The 18,494-nt window shown below is 61.2% G+C and overlaps 1 protein-coding gene across 1 annotated transcript; it reads left to right on the top strand.

The window, feature by feature from the left end:
* The first annotated feature begins 912 nt into the window (after nt 1-912).
* Nucleotides 913-10,858, top strand: LOC129196898 (scavenger receptor cysteine-rich type 1 protein M130-like). The gene is made up of 14 exons (XM_054804866.1): nt 913-1,026; nt 1,551-1,865; nt 3,201-3,509; nt 3,726-4,044; nt 4,972-5,288; nt 5,374-5,688; nt 6,506-6,820; nt 7,305-7,367; nt 7,451-7,765; nt 8,509-8,646; nt 9,407-9,502; nt 9,918-10,001; nt 10,211-10,363; nt 10,602-10,858. Exons 1-14 carry the CDS (start codon nt 960-962, stop codon nt 10,856-10,858), a joined length of 3,063 nt encoding a protein of 1,020 aa, XP_054660841.1. The 5' UTR covers nt 913-959.
* The last annotated feature ends 7,636 nt before the right edge of the window (nt 10,859-18,494 follow it).

Below are 18,494 nucleotides of genomic sequence, written 5' to 3'. Positions count from 1 at the left end.
CCGGGAGCTGCCCAGCCCCGTGCCTGCGAGGCCGAAGGAGCAGCCCCTGCAGCCCTGGCTGGAGCAGTCGGGGTGGGGGTGGCTCGGGGGCCCCGCAGGGATGTGCCTGGGCACGGTGCCAGGAGGAAACCACAGACTGCCTGCCGGGGCGCTGCGGGGGGAGCGCGGCGAGCGCTGCCAGGCCACGTGGGCTGTGGTTTGTGCACCTGCAGGCTCCGGCTCCCGATCTGCCCGCGGGGAATAACGGCCCCTGGGTGACACGCGGAGAGTCAGGGACACATCTGAGCCTTGGGGCTGCGTGTCTGCTGCCAGGGCAGGGACAAGTCCCAGCTTGGGCTCCTGCGAGGGACCGGCCATGGGGCTCTGCGGGGGGGGGACGGGTGAGCCAGCACTCTTGGCATGGAGCTCTTCCCCTGGCCGTGGATTTTTCCCAGCTGCTGCTCCCAGCACAGCGGGGGCTGTAGCAGGGGCAGGGGCTGTTTCCAAGCTGACACAGACCCCGGAGCAGTCCCAGCTCCGTGGTTCCCACAGCTTGGCGGTGCCTGGACACTCATGCCTTGGCTTCTTGGGTGAGCCCAGCAGAGGAGATGCTCATTGCTTCCCATGCCCACAGCAGGGGTCGAGGGGTGACAGACCCATTTCCCCTCCACACCCAGCTTGTCCCGTGACGAACCCCCACTGCAGTGACCATGACACCCACAGCAAAACATCTATGTCCCTCATATATGGTCATGAATGGCGCTGGAGAAGTTCATTGGAGGGCTTGGCTGTGTCGGAGGGGAGATCGCTCCCGATAACGTCTAAAAAGGTGCTGCTGCTTCGATTGGCTCCTCCTGCAGCTGGGTCGGCATCGACAGACATATATTACCCTCCCATCATCGTTGTCCCTGTGAGTCCCCAGGAGGCGTGAGAGGGAGTGGGGTGCCGCAGGGCTGTGCCAGCAGGGCAGGAGGCTGAGGATGGGGATGGAGGGACTCCTGTCCCCTCAGGTGCTGTGGCTGCTCCTCTGGCTGCAGCTGTGCAGGGGTAAGTGCCGACATCCTTGTCCCAGCGATGGGGCCAGCGGGCACCAGTGGGGTCATTGGGACACCTCTGGGAATGGGGTTGCTTTGAAGGTGCCGCTGAGGTGAGGGGCAGATGTTGCTCCAGTCGATGGAACTTCTGCCTTTGCCTGTGCCTCTCTGGGTGGGAGAGGGAGCTGTGGGCCTGGGGGCACGGGGCTGTACAGGGGTTTCTGGGCTGGTGAGGAGACGGTGCCCTGTGCAGGGCTTAGCATGGTGTGCTGGTGGGCATGGGCAGGAGGTCGTTGAGGTGGGGGGAGGTGCCACAGGCTGTGGGGTGGTGAATGGCCCAGCAGGGCCAGAGCTGGGCACCTCCAGCCCTTTGCAGCCCATGTGGAGAAAAGGGACCCCGACACTGCCCTGGGGACAGTGTGGAAGGGGGAGGGCTCCCATGCTGGTGCCTGTGACTCACCCTGGGCAGGAGAGATCTCCACATCTGTGGTCTGTGGCTCGGTGCTCTCCTGACCATTCCCATGTTGGTGTTTGAAGGGGCTGCGGAGGTGAGGCTGGAAAATGGTGGCGGACGCTGTGCTGGAAGAGTGGAGGTGAAACAAGAGGGCCAGTGGGGAACTGTGTGTGATGACGACTGGGACATGTCTGATGCTGCAGTGGTTTGCAAGCAGCTGGACTGTGGGTTTGCTGTTGAAGCACATTGGACTGCACACTTTGGGCCAGGATCTGGCCCCATTTGGATGTCTGATGTTGAGTGTCACGGCACCGAGCCTGCCCTGTCTGACTGCGAAAACACAGGAAGCTCTGAACTGTACTGTGATCACAGTGAGGATGCTGGAGTGACATGTTCAGGTAAGGAGCCAGCCCATTCCCACCTTTGTAGGCAGGGTCAGGAAAGGGACCTGGCTGTGCCCTCAGGGAAACATGGGGGTACTGGAGAAGGACCTGGTGTAGCCAGTCACCCTGCTGAACTGGGCCTGTCATTGCTGGTTTCTCTGGTCCCTGAGGAAAGCCCAGGGGGAACCTGCCACTGCCTGACCCCTGATGTGGCTCAGCCCACCCTCCATGGGTGCCTGGGGCTGGGACATGAAAGCCCACCCTGCCCTACCATCTCTGTTGGTTCCCAACTTTCTCCTCCTGTACACACAGGAGCTGTCTGGCAGCACCAAGGACCTGGTTCCCCCATGCCAGAGGCACTGAGAGCAGCTCACGTGGCCACCCACAGCCCCACGGAAGGGCCCAGGGTCATCGGGGACTTTTGGGTTGTGTTCCCTCGCAGGCCCGAGTCCCCCAAAGCTGAGGGTCTGCTGAGAGGGGAGCAGCACTGGGCTTGGGCAGAAGAGCAGGGTGGCCCATGGCCACCTCATGCCTCTTTCAGGGTCACCCCATGAGAGCCAGCCCAGAGGGAAACACCCCTGTGCAGGCAGTGCTGACCTGCTGCCCAGCCTCTCCTGCCTACCCCAGCCCCTGGCTGCCCTGTGTCACAGGGCCTTGGCCAGCACTTGCTGGCTCTCCTTGGTGCCTGTCCTTGCACTGGGAGCTCGTGTCAGCCCAGGGCTGCTCCTCTGCCCGCTCTCCTGCCTTCTGACCAGCCCTTGGCCAGGGCTGTGCACGCCTGGCACTGCACTCTGGCCCTGGCTGAGGACCCTCCCCGGGCAGGTGCTGGAGCTGGGGGCTGGTGCAGACAGTGACTGTAGGTACACCCGCACTGCATCTGTGCCCTGTGACATGTCCCATCTCCCAGCAGTGCCCCAACAGCCCGAGAACCATGTGGGACTGCGGTGCATTTCTGGTGGCTCCAAGGGGTTCCTGCGCCTGGCCCTGAGCTGGGTGTGGCAGAGCTGGCTGCAACAGCCAACAGCACCTGGGCCCATCTCCTTGGGGCCAAGAGCTCTGGGTGCTGCAGGGCCTGGGGCCAGTTCCTGGCAGCCCAGGGTCTCCAGAATAGCAGCAGTTGACTTAAGTGGTGCCTGTGGGTTTGGGAGAAAAGCCAGCCCCCGAGTGCTGTGCTGATTTATGAAGAGTGGTCGGGGGGTCTCTGGTGTGTTTGTGCCATCAGCACCCACTGGCAGCTGCTGGGATAGTTGTGAGGCTCTTTGCCTGTGGCCACCTCAGAGATGAGGTGAGACGTGGTCAAGCAACTGCCAGAGGGCTCTGGGACCTCACAGGGGTCTTTGGTTGCTCCAGGATTTGTCCAGCTAGTTGGAGGGGACAGCCCCTGCTCAGGACGAGTGGAGATCTATGACAAGGACCAGTGGAAAGCTGTCTGTGACTCAGACTTTGGTCCCAAAGCCGCTGACGTGGTCTGTGGGGAGCTGCAGTGCGGCGTAGCCCTGTCCATGCCTGGGGCAGCTCTTTTTGGAAAAGGTGTTGGTTCCATCTGGGACAGAGAGCTGCAGTGTTTGGGGAATGAATCCCTTCTCGCCTCCTGCCCAAGAGGGTCCCCCAGGGACCAGCCCTGCACCCACACCAATGCTGCCGGTCTCACCTGCACAAGTAAGGACTCAGGGTGGGGTGTTGAATGCTGAGTGTGAGCTGGGGACGGGGAGCAGGACGGGGCCTGTGCTGTGCTGGGTGTGAAGGCAGGAGGGGTGATGTGGTTTTCTGCAGCCCCAAGAGACTGCAGAAGGAGGAGAAAGGAAGGCTGTCCCTCTGACCCATCCTCCAGCTATGAGCACCAACGCAGCCTCTCTCATCTTCCTCTGTCCCCAGAGTACACAGGGTTCAGGCTGGTGAATGGCAGCACAGCTTGTGATGGGAGGGTGGAGGTCCAGGTGCTGGGGACCTGGGGCACCCTCTGTGCTTCCCGTTGGGACCTCTTGGATGCCCATGTTCTCTGTCGTCACCTCAACTGTGGGTTTGCTGAGTCCATTCCTGGAGGAGGGCACTTTGGGAGAGGCATGGGCCCCACCTGGAGAGAGTCATTCCACTGTGATGGGACTGAAGGCCACCTGGGACAGTGCCCAGTGACTGCCCTGGGAGCCTCACCGTGCTCCCACGAGAATGTTGCTGATGTCATTTGCTCAGGTGAGTGCTGGGAAAACACTGTGTTGACTCCATTTTCCCCTTGGGTGTGACATGGCCACCCAAATCAAGGGACGCCATGGCGGCAGCAGCAGGATGAATTTCTCCCTGGAGAAACCCCAGCTTCACCAGGAGTGATGTGGAGAGCTTGATGTGCTCAGACTGAGCACTCTGATGTGGGAGAGCTGAGGACTGAGCCAGGCCTGGGGTCCCCTGCTCTCATGCTGCAGGACAGGCCCAGGATGGGGCTGTGGGGCTCAGCTCCATCCCTCCGGCTGCAGACAGCCCTGTCCCAGACCCACAGAGAGTCCCACAGAGCCCAATCCCACACCCAGAGGGGCTGCCCATGTGTCCCCAGCAGCAGCAGCAGCAGCAGCAGCAGCAGAGCAGGGGTGTGAGCTGCAGAGCAGGACTGGGCTTTGCCCTGGCTTCTGCTCAGCACAAGACCCAAGCTGGGCCTGTTTGGTCAGAAAGGGCCCCCTCGCTCTGCTCCCTGCCAGGGACACTGGCTCCCAGTCCCCGTTCCCCAGGGGCGCAGAGAGGGACAGAGATGTGTGTGCTGCCCCGTGTCTCAGCAGTGCCAGTGCCAGCTTGCTGAGGTTGGGCAAGGCTTGTCCTGGTGCTGCCCATCCCCAGGCCATTGCACCACCTGCTGCTCCCTCCTGCGGGAGCTGCCCCATCTGCCTCAGCAGGGACGTGCTGGGTGGTTCTGCCCCAGCAAGAGCCAAGAGAGTGTCTTGCCCAGGAAGGCTCAGGGACTGGGAAACCAGCAGTGTGGAAACCTGCTCCTGAAGCTTGCTACAGAGGGCTGGGGGAAGCAGTTGAGCTTCAGGGCACCGTGAGGTTTCCAGAGCCTGGAGAGGCATCTCAGGTTCCTGGGCTCTCTGGTGCTGCTGAGGGCTGGGACGTGGCTGCTCTCCCCAGGCTCAGCCAGCTCCGCATCCCTGCGGCTGGTGGGTGGAGGGAGCCGGTGTGACGGGCGAGTGGAGATCTTCCAGAGCGGGACGTGGGGCAGAGTCCTGGATGACCAGTGGGACATGCAGGAGGCCAGTGTGGTGTGCCGGCAGCTGCGGTGTGGAGAGGCAGAGACAGCCTACAACCCCCCGAAGTCTGAGAGAGGGACGGGTCCCATGGGGCTGCGAGGGGTGCGGTGCGCAGGGCACGAGGCCAACCTGACCCTCTGCAACACCTCCCTGGCCGAGAGTGCGCTGGCAGCAAGTATTGCAGAGGATGTGGGGGTCGTTTGCTGGGGTGAGTGGCACTTCAGGGGCCCCCCAGGCTCTGGGCTGGGTGGGCACCAGCCCCTGACAGCAACTGGGGTTTCTTCCCGCTGCAGGGAGCCGGCAGGTCTGGCTGGTGAACGGGTCCGGGCGCTGTGCTGGGAGAGTGGAGATCTACTACCGGGGCAGCTGGGGGACCATCTGCGATGACGGCTGGGACCTGCCCGATGCTGCCATCGTTTGCCACCAGCTGGGCTGCGGAGGGGCGGTGGAGGCGGTTGGCTCTGCTCGGTTCGGGGAAGGCTCTGGGCAGATCTGGCTGGAGAGTGTGAACTGCTCCGGGGCCGAAGCTGCTCTCTGGGACTGCCCGGCAGGGTCCTGGGGGAAGCACGACTGCGGGCACAAAGAGGACGCAGGAGTCGTCTGCTCAGGTCTGTGCTGGGAGCTGTGGTGGGAGCCCAGTGCCTGGGGAGGCCAGGCTAAGGGGAGAGCTGGCAATGCTCGAGGCTGTCGCTGGCTGCCTCTGAGCCCCTGCCCAAGGCCATCCTGGGGACACCCATGCACAGGTCCCCTCAGTCCCACTGGGGGTCTCTGAGGAGCTCAGTTGTGCCCATGGGTTAGTGGGGAAGGCAGGGTTGTCTGTCCACCAGGGACTTGTTGGAGAGAGTCCAGAGCAGGGCCACGAAGCTGATTAGAGGGCTTTCCTGTGAGGACAGGCTGAGAGAGTTGGGATTGTTCAGCCTGCAGAAAAGGCAGCTCCAGGGAGATCTAATTGCAGCTTACCAGTACTTGAAGGGGCCTACAGGAAAGATGGTCAGGGACTGTTTATCAGGGAGTGTAGTGACAGGACAAGGGGTAATGGGTTTAAGCTGAAGGAGGGTCGATTTAGATTAGATGTTAGAAAGAAATTCTTTACTGTTAGAGTGGTGAGGCCCTGGAACAGGTTGCCCAGAGAGGTTGTGGATGCCCCATCCCTGGGAGTGTTTAAGACCAGGTTGGATGAGGCTTTGGGCAACGTGGTCTAGTGGAGGGTGTCCCTGCCCGCAGCAGGGGGGTTAGAACTAGATGATCTTTGAGATCCTGTCCAACCCTAACCATTCTATGATTCTATGAATTTTCTCTGTCCATGGGTGCAAGGGGGACATGCTGGCCATACCTTTGCCTGGCTGAGGGCATGGGGGCTGCAGGGGTAACCCTGCTCCCACAGCTCCAGACCAGCCTGTTCCCCCTCGGTGCCTTTCATCCCAGAGTTCGTGGCCCTGAGGCTGGAGAACAGCACCAACTGCTCCGGGCGCCTGCAGGTTTTCTATAACGGGACATGGGGGAGCGTTTGCTCCAACTCAATGACTCCCAAAACGGTGTCGCTGGCCTGCAAGGAGCTGGGCTGTGGGGATGCAAAATCCTTGGAACCGTACCTGACCTCTGGCAGGCTGACTGGCCCCGCCTGGCTGGATCGCGTGGAGTGTGGGGAGAGAAACAGCTCCTTCTGGCAGTGTCCCTCCGCTCCCTGGGACCCACAGTCCTGCGATGACCTGCGAGATGAGACCCACATCACCTGCAACGGTAACTCTGAGCCACCCGGGCACCAGCATCCCCAGCTCCTGCTCGCTGCTGGGCATTGTCAAACGCAGAGACAGAGCCCACAGGGGCTCTTCCTTCCCATGCCAGACCCTCCTGCTGCTGCTGCTGGTGGTGGTGGCACAAAGGGGACTTCAGCTCTCAGAGCCCCACACATTCACCAGCAGTTGCCAGCTGGGCTCCTGGCAGTGCCTGGGGGAGGCAGAGGTGTCTCCAGGCAAGGTCTCGGAAAGGACCTGTCAGGGCTCCAAGGAGCGTCCCCTCCTCCTGCTGCTCTGTGAACCAGGCTCCCTTTGGGGCTGAGCACTCAGGGTCCCCCACCGTATGCCGTGTGTGTCCCCTGAATGACCAGGGTTCAGCTGCATCCATGAACGAGGTGGCACAGGGATGTGCGAGCAGAACTCAGCCCCGCTGTCTGCCACACGACCCCCCTGCAGCAGCCCCTTCACCGCTGCATTTCCTTCTCCAGGGAGACAGCCAGAAACGCCCCCGGCCCTGGGGGCCACGTGCCCAAACTCCACGAGCTGCACAGGTAGCTGCTCCTCTGCGTGCCTGTCTCAGCTGGCAGGGCTCTGCCTGCTGTGCCGTGCCCTGAGAGGTCTCTGCCTTCTCCAGACAGGGAGAAGATTCGTGCTGTGGGAGGCGAGAAGGGGTGCTCGGGCAGAGTGGAGGTGTGGCACCGTGGCTCCTGGGGGACAGTGTGCGACGACTCGTGGGACATGCAGGATGCCGAGGTGGCATGCAGGCAGCTGGGCTGTGGCCCCGCAGTGTCTGCCCTGGGCGAGGCTGCCTTTGGGGAGGGGACGGGCCCCATCTGGCTGGAGAAGGTGGAGTGCCAGGGGACAGAGCCCTCTCTGCAGGACTGCTGGGCCCAGCCTGGGGACAGCGGTGCCTGCCGGCATAAGGAGGACGCTGCCGTCAACTGCTCAGGTGAGGGGCAGGGCTGGGACCCCTCACGAGGGTATTGGCAAGGAGCTGGGGTAGGCATTTTCCCCGCTGGGTCCCAGCATGGCTGTAGAGCTCCTGAGAGCAAGGCTGTCCGTGCAGCGCCTGGGAGCCTGGTGCCAAGTGGGCAGCAGCTTCTGTGGGGCTGGATGTCCTCCAGCCTCTGCCTGCAGGGCCCTGCAGCCCCTGGGGGCATCTCCTGGGCTGCCTGCACTGTCCTGCCCATGGCCCTGGGCTCCTTCCTGGCCACCCTGACCAGCCCCACAGGAGGGACACTTTGGGTGGGATGTGTCAGGGATGTCCGCACATGTGCACAGACACACGGCGTGCCAGAGAGGAGGCTCCCTGGTACCTGCACACCCAGCCTCTCAGCCCTGCTCTCCTTCTCCTCCTCTGCAGCTGCACCCAGGACAGCAGCACCAACCCCCCGAGCAGGTAAGCTGTCCTCCCCGTCAGCGCTGGGTCTTCCCAGGGCCAGGCTGTGACCCACAGCCGGAGGGAAGGGGCTCCTTGCTGGGGTGTGAAACTCCCAAGAGGTGTCCCCGGGTTAGCAGTGGGGGAGGGGTTTCGGGAGGGCTGTCATTACCCGGTAGGGTGGGAGCTTCCCCATCACTCCCCCCTCTGGGGTCCCTTACCCCCCGGTGTAAGGGGGGGTCAGGACTGGGCTGTCCCAGCCCCCCACCTCTCCCAGGCCTGCTGCTGCTATTTCTATGTTCCTGCCCATGCAGATCCCACCCAGGGCCGTCCAACGGGCAGCGGGAGAGTCTCATTGCCCGTCATCATCTGCATCATCCTGGGAGCCCTTCTCTGCCTGCTCCTGGCCCTCCTGGCCGGGCAAGTGTGGAGCGCTAGGGCTGGGCGCAGAGGTGGGTCCTTCCCCCGCGGTCCATGGGGAAGATGCCTCCTGGCAAGGCCAGGGGTGCTGTGGGGTGTCAGTGAGGGGTACAGGCAGAGCTGGGGGGACCAGAGTGTGTGCTGTCTGCATCCCCATGTGCCGCCCCGTTGACTGCCTGACCGTGATCCACCAGCAGCAAGGGGTAGAGAGAGTCCAGACTCGGGGGGAGTTAGGGATGGGGCAAGGAGAGCAATGGCCGAGCTGGGCTGGGGGAGATGGGAGCAGAGGGGAGACAGGTGAGGATGTGCCACTGGCAGTGCTCTGGGCAGCTCTGGAGGGGGCTGTGGGGCAGGGGAGATGCTGGGAGAAGCATGGGACAGCAGGGTCCATCCCTGTGGCATCAGGCCCCCAGGCTGTTCCTCCCTCCAACCCTTACCTACCCCCCAGCAGGGCAGGGGCCGTGCTATGGATCCATGGGGCAGGGAGGGGGCAGCTCCAGGGGCAGAGGAAAGGCAGGAGCTGCTCCAAGGTCAGCACCAGGGACCTGGCCCAGGGCCCAGAGGGGCACGAGGGCTATCTCTGAGGGGATGGTGTGAGGGTGTCGCTGCCCCTGACCATCTCCATGGGGACATTGCCCTTCCTGAGCAAGTGTCAGCGGTGACAGGACAGCGCAGTGGGGCTGTGCTGTGGGGCCAGCCCTGGGCTGTCCCAGGGGCAGAGGGCTGGTGGAGCAGAGCAGGATGCTGTCCCCTCTCTGCCCGTCCCTGAGCCAGCCCTGCCTCTGTCCGCAGGCTCCGAGAGAGCTTGGGAGCCCTTCCCTGAGGCCCTGTACGAGGAGATTGGTTACAGCCCGGCGTGGGAGAAGCAGGCGAGGTTCAGCGTCTCAGGTGGGTGTGGGTCCCTGATGGGGGGCACATCTGCAGGGCTCTTTGCCCTGGACCCCAGCCCCCTGGCCCATGGTCCCTGCAGCTGTGGGGCTGTGGGGTGTGTGGGGAGAGCAGCCAGGTGGTGGGCGTGGGAGAGGAGCTTCCTCCCCACCAGCTCTGCCCATCCCAGCTGGGGACAGCCCCTCTCTGCCTGTCCCTGTGTCCCACTGGACACCTGAGGGGTGAGGGAAGGGGCTGTCCCAGGGCAGCTCTGGGAGCCCCTGTGAGAGGGGGTTTGTCCCAGGGGAGCAGGCTGAGTCCTGAGCCCTCCTCCCCACGCACCCCTGGCTCGGTGGGTCCCCTGTCCCCAGCAGCACTGAGCCCAAGCTGGGTCAGCAGAGCGCACTCCCATAACACCGGCATCGCCTCTCTCCAGGCTCCTATTCAGAGGGATCCCTGACCAAGGTGCAGCCCCAGCCCGGGGACAGTGAGGAGGAGGATGGTCCGGGGTCAGCCCCAGGTAACGGGGGGCAGGAAGGGGTGGATCTCTCCTCCCTGCAGACTTGGGATGGACAGAGGTGTCATTGTTAGAGCTGGGGAGGACACAGGCAGGGGTCTCCTGTGGTGCTGCCAAAACCAGTGTCTGAGCCCCATGTCCCTGCACATCCTCCCATCCTCTGCTCTGCAGGACGTGTCTTCTCACTGTCACCAACTCTCCTCTCCTTTCAGACGTCCCTGTCTGGCCCAGAGGTGACCCAGCAGATGGCTATGATGATGCCAGGGAGGTTTCTGACCCTGGGGAGGATCCTGCCTCTGGTCAGGGAGACTGGGAAATGCCCAGGGCCCCAGAGGAGGGAGCAGGGCCCAGGGATGCACCTGGAGGTGAGAGGGAAAGATAGCGCTGCCGGTTCCTGGGGTGCCATCCCTGCTGCTGGATGAATTGCTGCCATACTGAGACCCCAAAATCCTGGGATGGGGGAACCTGCCCTAGGAGTTTTCCTTGGGGGGACCGGGGGTGGGAGAGGGAGCTGACTGGTGAGGAGAAGGGGGGAGGGTGATGTAGAGACCAGGAGGGGCACCTCATGGGATGAACATGCAATGGGCTGCCTTGTGCCTGCAGGGGCAAAGCTGCGCTCCCAGAGAAGTGCTGGGGCCCCTGGAGCGGAGGGAGACGCCTGGTCCCTGTCCCCGGAGAGCACAGGCTATGACGACGCTGATGAGGCGTCTCTGGCACATCCCCCTGAGGACACAAAGGCTGTGACACCAGAGCTCAGTGCCCAACAGTCCCTGGGCCCGGGGCCAGGACAGCCCGTCCCTGCCATGCAGCTGGGTGCAGCCAGGAGGGAGGAGAGGTCTGTGCAGCTGGGAGAGCCGTGAGCACCAGGGAACCGTCTGCCTTTTCCCACGGGCAGCAGAAACAGCTGGGCATTGCCTCTGGTTTTATTCTCCTGTGTTTACCCCCTGCCTCCACATTTGTTCTTATTAAAAGCCTTTGGGGGTATGACCCAGAGCTGGTGCTTGCCTGCCCAGGTGTCGGGGTGTCTCCCTGAGGCTGATGGGGGGGAGCAGAGCACAAGGAGATGGCGGTGAGGAAGGGCCATGTCTTGGGGACAGTGGGTTCAGGGTCAGGCTGTGGAGCTGCGAGAGCCCATGTTCCCTGGGGAATATTCCTGCTGACAGAGACATTTCCATCCTGCCAGCCACAGTTTCCAGCAAAAATGGCTCCCTGCAAGGTCCCGTGATGCACCCCAGAGGGAGTGCCCATCTCCTCACCCTGGGGTTCCCCAGCTGCTCTTTCCCCCAGGCCCTGCCTGGGCCACACTGGTCCCGTGGCACAGAGGCCATGACAGAGCTGCTGTGTTGGGGTGAACCCTGGGCTGTGGCCCCACAGAAACAAGCTCTAAGGTGGCCGCGGTGCCCTGAACACCCCATCCAGCCCCAGGGGGTCTCACATCCCATGGATCACCTCCCACAGTGGTTAGGAGGCAGCTCCGCTGCCCATTGTCCTGGCACAGGGTACAGAGGCACTTGCTGGGGCACACGGGGCTGGGATTGCCCCTTCCCTGGCTCTGCCAGGTCCCCAGTCTCCATGAGCTGTTCCTGCTCCCTTGGGCCCTCACAGACCTTGGAGCAGTGCTGATAGATCCCCAGAGCTGCCTCCTTCCTGGGCAGGGACTGTAAGGCCCCACGGCAGCCCTGGGACCCCCTCGTCCTGCTGCGCTCCAGCCCCCAGCCCTGCCCTCCTGCTGCCTCCCAGGGGTGTCAGTGAGGGTTTGTGTCGGGGCAGTACCTGTGTGCAGGTGCAGGGGGGATGAGAGCAGGAGCAATGGGGGGACCTTTCCCTCAGTGCTGTGGGAGGCAGAGGAGGGAGAGTCCAGGGGAGAGAGAAAGGATCCCCAGGAGACATGGGCTGCTGCCCAAAGCCATCATCCAGCCCCTGGTGTGGGAGGCTGCTAATTTGGGCACATTTCCATGGCAGAGGGTATTTTGTGTCCCTCCCCTAAAGCCGGCACTGCTGGGAGCTGAGCCAGGGTCCCTCTCCCTGGGCTGGGGCTTTCACCTGCCCCAGCTCCCATGGGCAGAGAAATGACTCACGCAGGAGCTGGGTAGGGACAAGGGTTTGACACTTGGGCAGGAACCTGAAACCCAAACTGCCCTCCCAGGTCCCACCGGTGGGTCTTCAGACCCCTCAAGCTCTTCCCTGATGGGCTTCTCTGCTGCAGACCAGAAGGTGTGTTGGGTGTCCATTGCAGGGGAGCAGCCCCAGGTGGGTAGCACTGCAAACAGCAGGATCTGGCCCTAGAGCAGAAGAGGGGAGGAGGCAGCTGTCACCAAGAGCATCTCCCACAGCAGCGTTGCCCCATTCCTTGCTGGGAGCTCCTCCACCCCTGGGGTAACCTTGAGGCATATGGGGAAGCCCAGGCTCACAGACCTCTCTGCCCTGGTCCCTAGAGCTTTCCTGCTGGCAGTCCCTGGCCCTGTGGAGATGCAGGGCTGGAGCCTCCCCCAGTTGTAGTTTCCCAAGGGAAGGAGGCTGTGTTTGCTGTGTCCATGTGTGTCACCCATGATGATGACCTTGAGGGTCTCTCCCTGACAACTCTCCTCTCCTGAGGGCTTTCCACAGCCGTGCTCTGCCCAGCGTGGGTCAGCAGTGCAGAGGGTTGGGGGTCTCACCATCAGGCCCCTTGTGTAGGTCCTGGGGAGCTGCTGCAGGAGCAAGCACAGATCTGGGGTACAGTGATGATCCCGCATTGCTGCAGAGAACAGACCCAGCCCGCAGGGCCAGACTGTTCAGGCCCCAAAATGCCCTGAAACGGGCTCCTTCTGCTCAGGCGTTCTGCCCCCTCACACACACCCCTGGGCTCTGTGGCTCATCTCCCTGAGGAGGAGGAGGAGGAGGCAAAGCTCTGCCAGGTGCCAGCGTAAGGGAGAAATATTACCCCTGGGGGAGGGCAGAGCTGGCAGGGAGGTGGCATGGGGCAGACACTGGGCTCTTCTCCCTGGTCCCCACCTGGGGTGGCTTGAGTCCACAGGTCAGTGTCCATACTGGCACCAAACATCCTGTGTTCAGAAGATATCCCCACCCCACTGCCCTTCTTCTGTACTTCATTTTTATACCTTATTTCTCTGAATTTGGGCCCACCGTTGCTGGGGGGCACTGAGCACTCTGCAGTGAAAGGCCATGTCTCATGTCCCACTTTGGGTTGCAGATGGTTTTGGTGGGGGAAAAGCTGAGGCACCATCTCCTGGCCCTTGCTGCCTGTGCATGGCTTTGGACAGGCCTGTGTCTCCCTGATCCCACCAGCATGGGCTGGATGGAGACACCAAACCCCCAGGAAGAAGAGGTGGGTACCAGCCCCAGCAGTCCCACCTCTGCAGGGCTGTGCCTGACCTCAGCACCTCTGGGTTCCTCTGCTCAAGGCAGTGGTGATGGCAGAGGGAAAAAGACCTGGAGACAGGGACAGGGTAAGAAATGCCATTCCACCAGCTGGGAGTCCCACAGGCCTGTCCAGGCTGGTCCAGCTCAGACACCCCTAGCTGCTGGCACAGGGGGGTGTTTCCCAGCTGGGATGGGATCTGCACCTGAGCTCAGGTCCAGCACCTCTGGGAGGTGGCTCAGCAGAGGCAGCGCACACAGCCCTCCTCACCCCACAGACAGGCCTTGGGTGGGCAGGGCAGGCCCACAGTGCCTGGAGAGGACCAGTGCTCCAGCTCCAGCCTGTACCCGCCTGAGGCTGGGCACTGGGGGAAAAAGCACCCTTGGAGATGCCGGGGATCGAACCCAGTACCTCCCACATGCGAAGCGGGCGCTCTGCCGCTGAGCTACATCCCCTTCACGCCTGCCAGCAGGACAGACACTCTGCTGCCGTGACATGTCTATGACAAGCACAGCCCTGTTGTCCCCTGGGTGCCCGGGGACCCTCTGCAGAAAACAGCATTTGAAGCCTCCTGAGATGGGGGAAGTCAGGACGGCCTCTCCATGGGGGCCTGATCCTGGCACAGGGGTGCACTGCAGAGCATTGCCCCTTCCACATCTCGGCAGGGCAATGGGGCAAAAGGAGGCTTTTGCTGCAGGCGCTGCTCCCACGCTCTGACCCACTCTGGGCTTGACGGAGAGGAGAAAACCCCTGAGCCTCCTCTGCCACCCAGGGCAACAGCCGTCTGTCTCCCACCTGTCCCCAGCTCCACAGGAGGAGCAGAGCAACAGGGTGAGGGAAACACCCTGCCTGGGGTGAGGTGTCCCCAGGCTCTGATGGCACCCCAGGGTGTGCGGTGGGGGGACATGGGGACAGAAACCTCTCACCCCCTCATCCAGGTAGTGGGCCTCCCCCTGCACCCCCCTCCCGGCAGCATCCCTGGAGGTGGGGTGAAGGGCAGGCTTCCATCGCCCTGGGGCTGATGCCCAGAGAGGAGCACAGAGGTGTTTCATCAGTCATTGCAGCAGGCGGGTCAAGGGGGGCAAGAAACTCTGCTCAGGACAGCGTGTGACTACACATGACGCCCATGCACTGCAGTGGGTGATCCTCAGCACGGCTTGGTCAGCTGTCCTGGGCACATCAGAGGTCTCGCTGCGACAGACCTCCAGGGGAAGGATGCTGCCATTCAGGCCTCAGCTCCAGGGAGTGCCTCTGCCCGGGAGTGGGGGGGGACAGTGGCCTCTGGTCTGGGAACTGAGAACCAGGTGAAGGGGGGTGTGAGGAGAGGAGCAGTCTGTGCACCATGGAGAATGAGAAAGAGGAGAGAGACAGGGTCTTTGCAGAGACCGCGCAGTGGAGAGACCTCGATCCCTGTGGAGCAGGGAAGGAGGGAGAGCTGGAGACCACCCCAGAGGAGCACTGAATGGAGAGTCCTGCCCAGGGGGAGGCTGGGGACTCGTGGTGCTGGAGGAAGGCTCCTTCTGAGCTGCAGGGCTGCAGCTACAGAGCAGGGACAGTGCTCTGGCAAGAGGTGAAGGAGCAAGCAGGGCTGGGGCAGGCTGGAGGAAGGCAGACAGGTCTGCAAAAATCTGAGGGAGAAAATGATTGCTGAAGCCCGGGGTTGAACCAGGGACCTTTAGATCTTCAGTCTAACGCTCTCCCAGCTGAGCTACTTCAGCCCTGCCCCAGCAGCCCTGGTCCCCATTTCACCCGTGCCAGGCCACAGGCTGGCACCCAGGAGGAGTGCTCCTCAGGGAGGTTCCCAGGGGAAAGCTGTGCCCAGCCCCGAGCAGAGGGGACCTGGCTCCTCCCTGACCCCAAGGCCAGGTGGGCTCCAGCTTTGGTGGAGGCCAGCTTACACTGGGCGTGCCAAGATGTCTGTGGGCCTTGTACAAACGGGACAGTGGTGAAGGTAAATGGGCAGACCAGGCATGTGCAACTGCAAAGGCTGCGGGTGGAAGAAGCGTGGGGCTGGTGGAAGACCTTACCTCCTTCCCCAGGGAAGGCCTCCTCCCAACCCTTTTGTCCCTGGCTCCACTTCACTCACTCCTTCATTCCCAACTCCTCTATCTCCTCCCCGCTGAGCAGCGCAGGGGGATGGGGAATGGGGGTTGTGGTGAGTCCATAACAGTTGCTCTCTGCTGCTCCTTCCCTCTAAGACTTTTCCCATGGGGTCCCTCCTATGGGCTACAGTCCTTCAAGACAAACCCGCTCCAGCATGGGCTGTCCTCCATCCAGCATTCTTTCAGGAATTGTCCAACATCTTCAGTGTTCGGTCCTCGACGGACTGCAGGGCTTACTTTCCCCACTATGGTCTTCTCCATGGGCCGCAGGGAAATACCGGCTCTACTCTGATATTCTCCATGGGCTGCAGGAGGCAATCTGCTCTTGTGCCTGGAGCACCTCTTCCCCCTCCCTCTTCACCAACCTTGGTGCTTACAGGGCTGTTTCTCACATTTTGTCTCACTTACTCCTCTCCCATTCTGGCACTTGTGTCCTTTCTTAAATATGCTTTTGTAAAGGTCCTACCAGCTTCACTGATGGGCTCGATTTTGTGCAGTGGTGGTCTGCTTGGAGCCTGCTGGAACCAGCTCTGTCTGGCATGGGGAGGCAGCCCCTGGTGTCTTCTCACAGAGGACACCCCTGCATCCCCCCTGCTGCCAAACCCTGGACACCACCACCAATACACAGTGTAAATCTTTGTCTTGCTGAATGACATCCCCTTCCTCTTCCCTCATCCACAAATACAATTTACTCGCTGGGGAGGAAGAGAGAGAACAGAGAAGGCCTTGATGCTGTGCAAACATGGTTCAGCAATAGCTACACCATCGGTGTGTTGGCAACTCTGTTTTGGTGACAAATCCCAAACACAGCACCACGGGGGCTGCCGTGAAGAAAATTAACTCCATCCCAGCCAAAACCAGTACAGTGTGCCTGGAAGAATGTTTCCAGGATTAGCTGCTCTATCTCCTTCCCAGGGAGAGAGGTGAGGCTGACTGGCCGGTAGTTCCCTGGGTCCTTCTTCTTGCCCTTCTCAAAGACAGGAGGGACATGTGGTTTCTTCCACTCTTTGGAGGACTGTATTGTGTGCGCACACGTGAACTGAGGCAAGAGGACTCCCACCACCTGTGGGTTTGTGGCAGGTATGGGAGGAAGCTGAGTCCCTGTGATGGATCCACTCGGCTCCCTGACCAAACCAGCAGTAGTTTGGTTCAGGGTCCAAAGGAGGTAAAGGCCCAGGTGTAACCTGGCCAACAACTTCTCTAGTTCCAGTCTGGTCTCTGAAAACAGGAGCAGAGGGACATGGTGAGCATTGATGTATATGGGCTTGGAAACTGGAACACCCATCACGTGATTAAGACATGAGTAACAGGTGGTTCCTCCAAGACTCATTTGTCAGGGAACAAAGAAAGTTGTGGGTACAAGGAGCCTCATGCATACCTTTCCCATCACATGGAATTTGCCTATGAGCCAACCACTCTATTCCATAAATGTGGCAGCCTAAGCGTATCTTCTTTGAGCTCTCCCTGCTAAGCAGCTGGCTACCCAGCGGTGATCTCTCCTTGAGCTGGGACACATCTCAAGGTTACTCCTTGAGGCTGAGAGACCTCTTACCCACTGCAGATCTTTGCTAAGTGACTGATATTGTGCTTAACCTTGTGTAACAGTTGTCGTGGTTTAGGCCCAGCCGGTAGCTGGGTGCCACGCGGCCGCTCACTCACCCCTCCCCCAGCGGGATGGAAGAGGAGAAGTCTAACAAAAGGCTTGGGTCGAGATAAGGACAGGGGGAGATCACTCGCTAATTACCGTCAGGAGCAAAACAGACTGAATGTAGAGAGGAGATTCATCTAATTTATTACTAGGCAAAACAGAGTAGAGCAATGAGAAAATACAATCAAGTCTTAAAACACCTCCCCCCACCCCTCCCATCTTCTCGGGCTCAACTTCACTCCCGGCTTCAACCTCCTCCCCCCTCAGCGGCACAAGGGGGCAGGGAATGGGGGTTGCGGTCAGTTCAGCACACATTGTCTCTGCCACTTCTTTGTCCTCAGGGGGAGGACTCCTCTCAACATTCCCCCGCTCCAACATGGAGTCTCTCCCACGGGCTACAGTCCTTCACAAACCGCTCCAGCGTAGTCTCTCCCACAGGGTGCAGACCTTCAGGAGCAAACTGCTCCAGCGTGGGGTCTCTCCCACAGGGTGCAGACCTTCAGGAGCAGACTGCTCCAGCGTGGGGTCTCTCCCACAGGGTGCAGACCTTCAGGAGCAGACTGCTCCAGCGTGGGCTCTCTCCCACAGGGTGCAGACCTTCAGGAGCAGACTGCTCCAGCGTGGGCTCTCTCCCACAGGGTCACACGTCCTGCCAGCAAACCTGCCCTGGCGTGGGCTCCCCTCTTCACGGGTCTACCGGTCCGGCCCGGACTTGCTCCAGCGTGGGCTTCCCACGGGCCACAGCCTCCTTCAGGTGCCTCCACCTGCTCCAGCGTGGGGTCCTCCACGGGCTGCAGGTGGAATCTCTACACCCCCTCATCCTTCCTCCATGGGCTGCAGGGGACAGCCTGCCTCACCATGGTTTTCACCACGGGCTGCAGGGGGATCTTTGCTCTGGTGTCTGGAGCACCTCCTCCCCCTCCTTCCTCACTGACCTTAGTGTCTGCAGAGTTTCTTACATCTTCTCGCTCCTCTCTCTGGCTGCAAAAACTTCCTTTAACTCCTTTGTTTTCCTTCTTAAATATGTTATCACAGAGGCGCTGATTGGCTTGGCCTTGGCCAGGGGCGGATCCATCTTGGAGCCGGCTGGCATTGGCTCCATCAGACACAGGGGAAGCTTCTAGCAACTTCTCACAGAAGCCACCCCTGTAAGCCCCTCCCGCTACCAAAACCTTGCCACACAAAACCCAACACACAGTGCACTAAGATTTTGTATTGGTGACTTTGATTCTGTTCTGGTAGCTGTGAATCATTGTTATATCCTCCGTGCAGCAAGGAATAGAGTGATCCTTGCCATCCAACTTTGTTAAGTTGTAATAAAACTGCTTTTGCTGATACTTCTGGCAGTGGTTCTTTAATTGGTCTAAATCACCCGTCTGTGACAA

Source organism: Grus americana, chromosome 27, assembly GCF_028858705.1.
Source record: "Grus americana isolate bGruAme1 chromosome 27, bGruAme1.mat, whole genome shotgun sequence".
NCBI lineage: Eukaryota > Metazoa > Chordata > Aves > Gruiformes > Gruidae > Grus > Grus americana.
This window is presented reverse-complemented; position numbering and strand designations above follow the sequence as displayed.